The 12,589-nt window shown below is 34.1% G+C and overlaps 1 protein-coding gene across 1 annotated transcript in view; it reads left to right on the plus strand.

The window, feature by feature from the left end:
• The window catches only part of LOC147074321 (BBSome complex member BBS4-like), a 126,839-nt gene extending 114,507 nt beyond the window's left edge, over positions 1 to 12,332 (plus strand). The window contains exon 10 of the mRNA XM_085943599.1: positions 11,877 to 12,332. Within this exon, the coding sequence (XP_085799725.1) occupies positions 11,877 to 12,053 (177 nt within the window). The 3' untranslated portion in view covers positions 12,054 to 12,332. The remainder of the gene's footprint in view (positions 1 to 11,876) is intronic.
• The last annotated feature ends 257 nt before the right edge of the window (positions 12,333 to 12,589 follow it).

Here is a 12,589-nt window from a genome sequence, read left to right on the forward strand (position 1 = left end):
TGTTTCGTGATGGCGACGGGGGTATTAATTCTTAAATCGTGTAAAGATGACTTTTAGTTACCCATTTACTTGAAAAAGAAAATATGTCAATGAATATATTATTATTGTTACTATGGAACAATAAACAGAACATTAAATGGACGCATATTGGATTTATATGACAAATTATATTTCGTTCGGCATGCGTCATTTGCACCCGCGACCGGCAATCCGCGCATCACCTAGCCACGATCTTTTTAGACCGTGCCTCAACTGAGGTATAGCATTAAGGACTTTGGCACGTAAATTACTCTACCTGATGCTACTCAAATGAAACTTGCACCGGTTGAGAAATATGCCTTATTGAAAATCATTCGTCTACCCGCATCGGATATTGCTTTTTGAATTCGGCCAGGGCCTATGAGACCATCTTGCAAAAAGCCTGGAAAATTCTTTGTAGCGCAAGGCGGTGGTGATTCTGATGAATATTTCGTCGTATTCATTGCGAACTGAGAACTGCGATTTATAGCCGAGTTTTTCCCGTGGTAAAAGAAATGTCGCATAGGACTGATATTCTGAGAATATACCTACTTATCCTAACTTATATGACTGCAAACAGTGGATCTGAAAGACATGAATCATCATTAGATCTTTTTATCACATAATACAGAAATTAAAAAGTGCATCTCTTCCGGCCTCGTTCGCCATGGCTACAATAATGAAACGTTTGTTTACTAATTTAAGGCTATACGTCAGCTGAGGCATGGTCTAAAAAGATCGTGACAACTCGACGCGCATATTGTGAAAGCGACGCGTGACGAACAAAACATTATTTGTAATAAAAATTCAACATGCATCCATTTAATGTTGTGTTTATTATTATTTAAGTAATAATAATAATAATATATTCATTGATTGTTTTGTTTTTCGAGTAAATACGTAACGTTTTTTAGTCATCTTTACAGGATTTAAGAATTAATTCCTCCGACGCCATCACAAAACAAATTGACGTGCTCACAGGTCGACTATCGCTCTCCGAATGGCAACGCGTGCGAAATTACGTCCCACCTATTGCTGAAAATTATTTTCCGTTTCACTGAAGTAAGAGGTGGAAAATCTTGAAATCAAATTCCTGCTCAGTGTCGTAGAGTACCTGTTGAAGGGAGATATACGGTTGGTAACTGAAAAAAACATATGTTGGGTCACTACTGTGGTGTCGATGTGTAGGTAGAGGATGATGATAATGAAGTCTTCGATGTAGCAGGGTGGGATTTATTAGCAGCGTATCGGTACAATAGTATATTATACAATGATAGTTACGAGCTAAGTACTTGGATTCGAGTGACATCTAGATAAATTATTCTTCGTTATTTATACAATAAAAAGTAACACATTAACATAAAATTCTGGTACATAATCATATTAGACTAATTACAGAATCATCGTTTTAAATCGAGTAGCGAAATGAAATATTATTTGTTATTAGTTATTACAGTTGTAAGAAAATATGATACTATGAAAAATGATTATTCGGCTAATACACCGTAATGGTATAATGTGCTGTGATATGATGTAATAATACACCGTCTCTAATTTCGCCAACCGACTTGCTGATCTAGCTCAGTTGTTTACTGGAAATGGATTCGCTGGGAATATATTACTGCAGAGTAATTTGATATCTTAAATAATAGATATTTGATCGCTATTATTCTGCAGCTACACATAGATTAGTTATACTTACGGGCGAATTTAATCTTCTTTATTTTACTGGTGAACACAAAAAGACAACATAACAATCCACGACCTTCATAGATGGCCACCATGTGAAAAATGAGTAACGTTGATTTATTTTTCAAGATATTTCTCAAACATTGCATTCAGTGTTGCCAACTATCGTTGACAAAAACATGCCAGACGAGGTAAGAAAACAGGCTATTTGACAGGAAAAGCGCTAGATTTTGAGAAAATAAAATTTCAATACTTACCTTCATTGCTGATCGAAAAAAAGTGCGAAAATTGAAAAAATGGGTATACGTGTAAAAAGCACACCACTTTTTCTCAGAAACTCATTTCAAAATTGACAAAAATAAAAAATAATCTAATAGTCTACGATAAGTAATTATAGTTAGGTAATACCAGAGAGTGGAATCCTCAGCCCGGATAATCGTCAATCCGATGCCATATGCCTAAGCACACATTACATTATATTATTATCTAATACCAATATAATATCACTATAATGCCAAGAATGCCTCTATTGTTTTATGTCTCAAGTATCGACCAACCTTCAATAAATATCTGAATAAACTAAAAATCTAGCTTATTTTCAGCACATTTAAAACTGTGGAAGGCATAAAAAATGCTAATAAAAACGCCATAAGCTAGAGGCATTTTTTCCAATCTAGATGTCTATCGAAAAATGCTAGATCTGGCAAGAAAAACGCTAAGTTGGCAACGCTGATTGCAGTTTAGTGCACATCGTTGTTTTAAACATAATAATATGTAGATAGCCAAAGAGTAAAGTCCCACCAGTTAGAATATAAAATGATTATGAAAAGGTCAACAATTGTATGTATATATGGTCGCTCATTGACAGTGAGAGACATTTAGAAATCAAAATTAAGTAATAAATTGTGCCTACAACACATACATGTCGCTTCGATATATTACATCAATGCTTCGGTATAATGAAGATGCTACAATTCAAGACGGTGAACCGACACTTTAAATGCATATTCAACACTGATAATGACAGTTATCTTGTATGGCTCGGAAACCTGGCGCAATAACAAACATATGAAAAGATTATTGGGCTCATTTGAGCGGAGCATGCTGACACACAACAAACATGGATGGAGACTGCGATACAATAAAGAGCAGTAAGCATACAGTTTATCAAATTTGGCTGCCTTATATGACTCGGCTATATACACAGATGGCGTATATCGCAGCGTTGCATGAAGCGATGGATATCCTATTGCAATAGCAGACAAACGCATTTGTTTTTCATAAATATAAAATATAAAGTCACCAGATTGACTCCGGACCATTGGACTTCAGGTTCTTAACCGGAAACAGTTGGTTTTTTTCTCCAAGCTCTGTCGGCTTGGCTTGGATTTTCCGGCTTACGTATGTGGTAAAGAGTTTCTAAACTCGGCCTTCAGTTGGTCAGTTTTTAAAAAGTTTACGGTATTCACAAGTGAGAGCTTTCCAACAAAGGAGAGGATTAGCCGTAATATACTATATTATTAGCACAGGAATCAGGCACACTCCAGTGCCCACCAACCAAGGTATTTGGAATTTGACAAGTCATACTGTCAACAAAACTTTCAAATATCATAAGCGCGGCTAGAAGCTCATGCTCTACCAGCAGTTTACCTGCGCAAACCGGTTTGTATCGGGAAGCCCGTGTGTATGGACGGGAAAACTGTTGCTCGCGCAAACCGAAAAGCGCTGTGTTGCACAAATTATACCGCGCAGGGAAGTTGTTACAGTCTAGCCGGCACATTACTGATATGTGGAGATGTGGTGGGTTGGTGGAGGGAAAAACAATATATATGGATGTAGGCAGATGCTGGAGAAGGTTTGTAACACCAGAAATAGGAAGAAGATGAGTTTTTAAATGGGGTAGACATCTAGTAACGAAATATTTTACTTTAATATTAGTAAGTAAGTATATTTACCCCGCCTAATTGCTAACATAAGTAACGCTATAAAAACACGAGCTTCGCGAATATAACACATTATTCATTGTCATACCTATATATTAAAGAGTGGTGGGCAGATCCGTCGCCCAATCTCAAATTTCTCAAACATTTAGCAAGAATAATGAATATTAATCTATTTGCTTACACGTGGGGTGATACAATAAAGCCTTGAGGGCAGAGGCGTAACTAATGCCAGAAATAGATTGTTATCATGGCATCACGTGAACTCGTATGTTAGAACCATCGAACATTCAATAATACAAACTGACAACCTACAAAATACAGTGTTAATAATTAATTTACCTGGCTACCATGTTATGGATGGTAGACATATTATGAACGAAATTTAATACATTTTACTGATAATTTTCATTTCAAATAATTATTGATGCCTGCCAATCTAAACACATAATAATATTAACAAAAAATGATTACTTTCAATGAAAAGTGTTTTCATTGAAAGTCAAAAGTGTGTAGTATTTGAATATTTTTAAATTATAATATGGAATTTGATACGGTCACAGCACCAAAATTAAGCAAAAATATGTTGCCACGATAAGTAGTTAGTTACCCTGTCACCTTGGACGATTGTCGTCAACTCCAACTTGATATATATAATATATTATTAGATTGGGGCAGGCGTAACAAACTGGACTTCAATATTGATAAATGCAATGTTTTATCGTTTACTAAAGCCTCATGAGTATTGTTTTTCCAGTATTCGATGCATGGCAGAGTTCTCTCGCGAATATCATCTGTAAGAGATCTTGGAATTACGTTTGACAGTAAACTGACGTTTAGTGGTCATATAGATACCATTTGTAGAAAGGCGCTAAAGATGTTGGGCTTTGTCTTGCGTACTTCGCGGGTCATTTCGGATGTTACGGTACTAAAAATTCTCTATAACTCCTTAGTTAGAAGCAGACTGGAGAGTGGGTCTGTCGTTTGGGCCCCGCATCAGTTGAAGTACGGCCTTATGGTGGAGAGAGTCCAAAAGATTTTTTTAAGACTCCTTTACTTTCGGCTGTATGGATATTATCCGTGGCTCTATCTGACTGATTTTCTATTAGGGATGCTTACATACTGTAGCTTAAAATTTAGAAGGGATCTTTATTTAGCTACATATTTTTCAGACTTATACGCGGCGTAAATTCGAACTCTGCCATTCTTGGTGGTGTTGGCTTATGTGTCTCTGATAATTACCTTAGGAATCGAGGGCATCCGTTGTTTGTTCTCCCACGGTGCAGAACTAACCTGCCATTAGTAATGCCAATTGGGAGTGCAATAACCATGCTTAATGAAATCGCTTTAGATATTGATATATTCCACTTACGTGAGTGTGAATTTGGGTGGACGTTGTTTTATGAGTTTTTAAGATAGGGTCTATCAAAGTTCACTCTGTGCGCTTCCATCTACTTTTATGTTGTTATTTTATTTTATTTATTTTCTTATTTTATTACTTATTGTATTATTAACTCACACTTCTCTGTATTTTTATTTTTTTTAAATTATTAACACTTATTTTATGTCATGTCGTGAACGCTTTGAATTTATAATTTGTTATGTTCTTTATATGTAAAATAAAAAAAAAATATTTTTGATTTGATAAAACCGATTAGTATTATTTTTTCAAAATGTTTTTATTTGACATTACAAATTGTCACAAGCCTAACCTTACCTCCTATTAACATACTGTCGATATACATTATATTTTTTGAATTGTTTTAAGTTGTAGTTACGCCGCTGGTCTTAGAGCGGAGCAAAAACACATTTCCAAGCCGAATTGGCTCTCAAAAAACGTTGTAAGAGGCAGAATTTAATTCAGTAGTACGTAAGCGGACTCTACTTTGGGTGAAACTAGAACTCTCTCTCTGCCTATTATTTGCTGAAGGTTTTTAAGAAAGAAATGCGATCAACTGGAAAATTAAACCTAACGAAATCATTATTTCTTTCACTGTAGGTTTATACTTAATACGTAAATTTGTATGGTTATATTAAAAATAGGAATACAAACTGCCACTATGCATGGGTTTTATAGACTATGAGAAGGCGTTTGATTCGATAAAGAAATGTTCAATACTCGACGCACTCAAAAAACAAGAAATCCCTGGGCGCTATATAAATATTTTCAATAATATATACAGTAGCGCAACAGCATCTGTCAATCTCCATAAACCGTCGCGCAGATTTCCTATCAGCAAAGGAGTCCAACAAGGTGCTACAATCTCGCCTAAACTATTTACAGCCACCCTTGAAGACTTATTCAGGCAACTTGTCTGGAATGACAAAGGGATCCCCAAAAATTGGAGAATACTTAAGTCATCTGCGCTTTGCCGATGACATAGTAATTTTCTCGCAAGACTCAGAAGACCTCCAAAGCAGAATGCAGGAACTCGCTGAAGTAAGCAACAAAGTAGGTTTGAAAAAAAATGTAACAAAGACGAAAGTCATGTTCAACTGCTTTGCAGGCCAAAAAGAGATCCTCATCAATGGCACTCAGCTCGAACAGGTGAAAAGCTACATCTATCTGGGACAACAAGTGTCTATAGATGGATGTATATTTGATGAAATTGTTCGCAGAGAAAAGCTAGGCTGGAGTGCTCTTGGCCGCCTGAATAATATCTTCAAAAGTGACCTTCCACTGTGCCTAAAGCGCAAAGTGTTCAACCAGTGTGTGCTTCGCGTGATCACATATGCGTGTGAAACATGGACTCTAAGTAAAAGAGAGATCCAGAAACTTATAATAGCACAACGTGGTATGGAGAGGTGCATGCTGGGCATAACGCGAAAAGACAAAAAGAGGAATGACTGGATAAGGAAGCAGACATGGGTGTGCGATGTAATAAAGTTTATTAAAAGCCTTAAATGGAGAAGGGCTGGACACATAGCTCGAAGAAGACACAATCGTTGAACAAATCTAGTCATCCAGTGGTATCCAAGAAGTACAAAACGTCCGAAAGGTAGACCTAGAGGCCGCTGGATCGATGAAATGATAAAGTTCTGCGGAAGTACGTGGCAACGCAATTCACAGGATCGAGAGAAGTGGAAGCAGCTTGAAGAGGCCTTCATCCAGCAGTGGATAGATTCAGGCTGATGATGATGATGATATTAAAAATATCTTCATCAGCAGAGTCAAACTCGTTCACCGGTTTGTCACTAGGCCACATTAATTGGCCGAAAAATTACTAAATACATCATCATTTTCGTAAAGTATAAAATTAATAATATTCAATGGTATTTTTAATTTCTTAATAAATCAACAAACAACATAACTAGATGAGTGTTTAAATATTTAAATATTATTACGATATAGTAGATACAGAAAAATACGAGATTATACTTTTATTTTTTGAATAAAACACCCACGATGGTAGCGCGCTAAAGCGTCGGCCTATAGCGTCGTTGGTCCCAGGTGAAAATCCTGGGTCTGGCAAGTACACATATTTTTTGTTTTTCAATTTGTGTATGAGTCAGAATATGAACCTAATAGGTTGAGCAAGTGGCAGACATCCATTTCTCGTAAAAACAAAATCTGTTAATACACTCTGTGGAGGCCCATATGATATTAGAATCGGACATGGTCGATTTCTTGAATAGTTTGATACAAAGTTTTGATATATCATATAGGTACAAACACTTCATATATATAATACCTACCAGAAAAATCTTTTTTGAAAAAATACGACGCTCGACGGGTCTTGAACCTGTAACCAATGGATTCGTGCCAATGTGCAATACCAGTTTTATTAAGCTACGACGTTAATAACGACGAATTTAACTAGTAGTTCTTACATGAACTGTTTCTCAAATTTCGTTAATGTTGGCTATCGGTTGTTGTGTTTTAAATCAAGATATCAATTAAGTTCCATAATTACTAACCGACACTCGGATCACTCCAAATTTTATTTATTACGCACTTGCACTTGCTAATAATTTAATAAACCATTTATTTCATTCAACGATTAATTTACAAGATTTAAGAATGTAACATTAGGATATACATTGAATATACATAATTTTAAAAAACCTAAGATGTAAATATATATTATAATGGTACATTCTCAAATATTTTAAATTTTACGTTGAATAAAAGAAATGTTTTTGATATTTCGTTTGACATGTCGCTTCAAAAACGTTTGTTAATGGTAAAATATTAATTATTTTGCCAGTAAGTGATCCACCTGAATAGAACGCTTTACGGATGCATAGGATTAGTATCCAATAAGTGCTTCTGCCGCCATCTTGGAAAACGGTGGCCGTTTTTTAATTTTCAACATTTCTTTATAGTCATTGAGATGCACACTGAATTAAAAAGTGTCTTAATATTGGTAATCATTACATAAATAAATTCAAAATTAGAAATACGATAAAAATTCAAAGTACCTATAAACGTCTTTTTTTATTTATTTTTTTACTTTTATTTGAAATATTTTTCGATATTTTCAGTCGTTAATGAGATATAGCTGAAAAACTGAAAATCCTCCGCCATTTTCTAAGATGGCGGCCGTAGTACAGTATACACGTGTATTTGGTAAGTTATTACTGGGCTTTAGCACTGTCTATACATGTGTAAAGTTTTCTCTGTATGTTTAAGGGAATTATTTCCAGATAAGACTAATATTCAGAGATTACCCTTTTTTCAATGACAAAAACAATCGGTACTACTGAGTGCTGACTGTGGGTATATTGTAGGTAATACTACTTTATAGGCATTCTGAGTCTTCTCAGATCATGGCAGCGTATTTCAAGTTGTCTCTCTTTTGTAGTGTCTCTAAACGATATTATCAGTTGTTGCCATGGCGATCTTAATCCTAATAATGGCCACTCTAATGGCGTTACTAATGCAAGCACAAATGAATGGACAGACTTTCCACTGAATTCGAGTTTGATGCAAAACAACCAAGTCACAACGCAAATCATAATCTCTTACTCTGGTGAGTTGGGTTGTTGAACTGTGTTTCGCAGTCGTAATTTTATTTTCTGGCCGTCTTAGCAAAACAAACAAAGCACTACCAGACACGCATCGCCTCACCCCTCATATCACTGTCTTTTCGTAGTATTAGCATGTCTAGTTACGTTCATGATGCTGTGTATCGTGCGATTAACTTATTTGATAACACCATAAAGGTTGATTTATTTTTTATTAACTATATCATGTTTGTGGACGTGTGAAATAGATTAAATTTAGAATTGTATTTATCATTTTACTTTAATATCTACATAAGCACATACTTTCATGTTATATTGGTTGTTATTTGTTATTAAGTCATTTTTATAATTTGTATTTATTATGTATTATGGCGCATTGGCCAATCGCTGTAATGCCATAATACTCTTTTCTAAATAAATAAATAAATAATAAAGGATCAATTTGATAGCCGCCATCAAAATTGAAAATCACTCTGCCATATTAGAGAACATTACTGGTAAAGTTAGGTATCCCGCGTCTCCTAAGCTTACATGTTGTTTATTAAATTTGTGTTCGGATTCAGAATAATATTTTAATTCGTTAAGCATATCGTCGGTGTTTAGTAAAAAGGGCGAATTAACCAAAATGCTACTTTACAGGAGGAGGATTTTTAACTTTTGACATTTATTTGTTTTTTACCTGTAGATGATTATAAATATCTAAAAAGTTTATAATAAAGCTTAGAAATAATACTGTCATTATAATAGGTATTATTATATGATATTTTAATAGGCCTAATATGTTACATTTGCTTTTTATTTTGTAATTTTAATTAATTTAATTTTAGTCGATTATCGTTTTTAAGTACTCGTACTTTCCTGTAGAGATAAAAATTCGCCGTTTTTACACAACAAAGCTAGTACGGTACATATTTTATTTTCATTAAAATCTCGATTTCGCCAAAATGGTAAAATGGCAAAATGTAAATCTTATAACCATTGATCGGTATATACCCTCGCATATTTGTTTATGTATAAATAACCATGCCCTTGCTTTTTCGTACAAGGGAGGGTTAGTTGCATTGATGTGTAGTTAATTTTGTTCATACATTTACATCTTTAATTTTCTTTGTGGCCAGAATTCAATATTTTGTGCAGTATTCTTGTGTTGTTTTATTGTTTAGTATTTTGCACCCTCGCATAATATACACAATATCAATATTAAAGAATATTTTTAGGGTAGGTTGATCAGTAGTCACTTATTCTATCAGGGCTTGAAATTGACTAGATCAGACCGGAGCACTTTACGGCAGATGAATGAAGAAAAAATTTATAATACATCATATTTTGACTAATTTAGGTTCTTTTATAGATCTTCAAACTTCAATCTTCAAACTTAATAAACCAAAACTAATAAATCGCCTAAATAATAGATTGTAAGGACCAATTATATGATAAAAAAACCATTATCTATCTATTTTAATTTGAGCTACGCAAACATATTTTTACTTCGCGAAAAATAATTTACGAAAACCAATCTCAAAATCGAGCAATTTCTCGGAATTGCAAATCCCAGTTTAAAAAATGTATTTCGAATAATTCGACTTTTCATTAGACTACAGAGAAATGTTACACATAGTTTTATTATTACAACGTTTTTCTTAGCTCGTATTTTTGTTTGTCCGGTACAAATCTTGCAATCGATTTTTAACTAACTTCCCGAATAGCTAGACATTTGAAACTTTTAGAATATATCAGAACACAATGCCAATGCATTTTTTTAATACTTTTAGCCATCTTTAAGTAGAATTGTATACATTTTCAGTTAATTCTGTTTTGTATGAAAAGTTATTTCGACACCATTATTGGTTACTAGGGGTCTGGGGTCCTAGCAACTAAATTATTAATATATACGTGCGTTACTATGGAAATCAATATGATATGTCAAAATGACATTTCAGTATTATTTCTATCAAGCACAATTTTTTTTGATCGTTTAAGCTAGTCAAGTCAAGTTTATTTATGATTCAACAGACAATTTAAAAACATTGAATATAAAAACTTCTTTTTATCTTGTAATTATTTATTCTTATGTTTATAATATCATCTTATTCATAATATTCGACTAAGTCTCTTGATTTCTTTATGTAAATTTGTGTATTTTCCCAATTAATTTAGAAATAAAACTATTGTTAGCACAAAAACCCGCTGGTATGTCGATAATTTAGGTACCTATTTAGTGTATATTATATTTGATATAAATGTGTATGCTAGAAAAAATTAAGATCATCGGATTTATTATAACATGCACATAAAGTACAAAATATATTAGCATTATGCCTGGTATTAGTAGACATATCAAACTTCAAATTGCAATAATTACTCCATAAAATGATTTCGAGACTTTTTTTGCCATCCGCACTAGGTATATTAAATATTTTTTTTAATCATATTATTTTGTATTGTTCTTATTGTCACCCACGATGGCCGCGCGGCTTAAGCGTCGTGGGTCTCATGTTCGAATCCTGGGTCTGGCAAGTAGGTACACATATTGTTTTTCAATTTGTGTATGAGTCAAAGTATGGACCTTATATGTTGAGCAAGTAGCTGACATCCATTTCTCGTAAAAACAAAAATCTGTCAATATAAACCTCCACTCTGTCGAGGCCCATATGATCTTATTAAAATCGAACATGGTCGGAAAATAAAATATATAAGTATAAATGTTTTTTTTTTTATTTTGTTAACTGTCAATTCATGGTGGAACTGTATTTTATTGTTGTTTTAATTTAATAAAACGCATTTTTTTTGTAGTACTTATTCCACTTTTAATGAATAGATTAGAACCGGTTTCGTCCGCCTCAGAGGTGAAAATGTCCCTCTGAGGCGGACGAAACCGGTCCTAATCTATTGATTAAAAGTGGAATAAGTACGACAAAAAAATGCGTTTTATTAAATTAAACAACAATATCTATATATAAATGATTTCAGAAAAAATTATAACAAAAATGAAAGTCATACAATGAAAATAAAAAACAGAAGATATACTTAGTATTTAATATACCGTCAAGGCTTGAATTTTCTTCAAATTTAGTTACTGACTTTTTTGTATCACATCGCAAAATAAATCTGCGTTTTCGTATGAAATATCGTTTTTAGCAGGAAATGTAATACACAATTGATTCTAAGACCAACTCTAAATTCAAGGACAAAATAACATGAAAGAATGCGACGTATAACAGATTCACAAACCCATGTTTTAATAATTGTGTTAACTTTCAGTATATAGAAACGATGAGTAAGCTCCGAACGGCGCTGGGTGAAGGGAGCTTAGAAGAACCTTCGACGACGTCAGCAGAGGGCGTTGGCGGTGATTCCGTCGGAAAAGTGGATGGCGCAAACGAGAACGAGGACGGGTCGCTTGAACAGACGGTCGACTTTGATCCGGACGAAGTTTAGATTGGACAAAGTTATAAAACACTTTTCTTTCCTTTCGCTTTGTTCCAGCACTACAGCCGAAATGCGCTCCACATAGGGATTGCAATACCGGTATTAAATTATTTATCGATACCGAAATACCGGTTTCAAAAATCGAAAATACCGGTATTTTTGATATTAAGACACCATACACGTATATGTTGTAAAATGAATTTAATGTTATTTTTTCATTACTAACTACAATATCGCTGCCTCAGTACAAGGGGTACACTATTTGACAAAAACCTGTTAGGAGACAATGGCTGTCAAAGTTTTTGAATACCAATAAATGAGTAATTAGATATTTTTATAAACTATTTATATATATATTTGTTTTAGAATTATTAATGACCTTTACCTTCTTATTCGTACACGGTGGTTGTTAGACCTGTTAGTAATTTTGAAGAATCACAAACATCCAGGCAGGCGGCTCTCGTCGTGCAGTGGGTAAGGCGATGGCCTTCCACCCGAGTGTTATGGGTTCGATTCCCGGTGAGGACACACTATTTATGTGTTTT

This window comes from Rhyacophila brunnea, unplaced genomic scaffold (assembly GCF_057557595.1).
Source record: "Rhyacophila brunnea isolate RB1 unplaced genomic scaffold, BYU_Rbru_1.0 scaffold_16, whole genome shotgun sequence".
Lineage (NCBI taxonomy): Eukaryota > Metazoa > Arthropoda > Insecta > Trichoptera > Rhyacophilidae > Rhyacophila > Rhyacophila brunnea.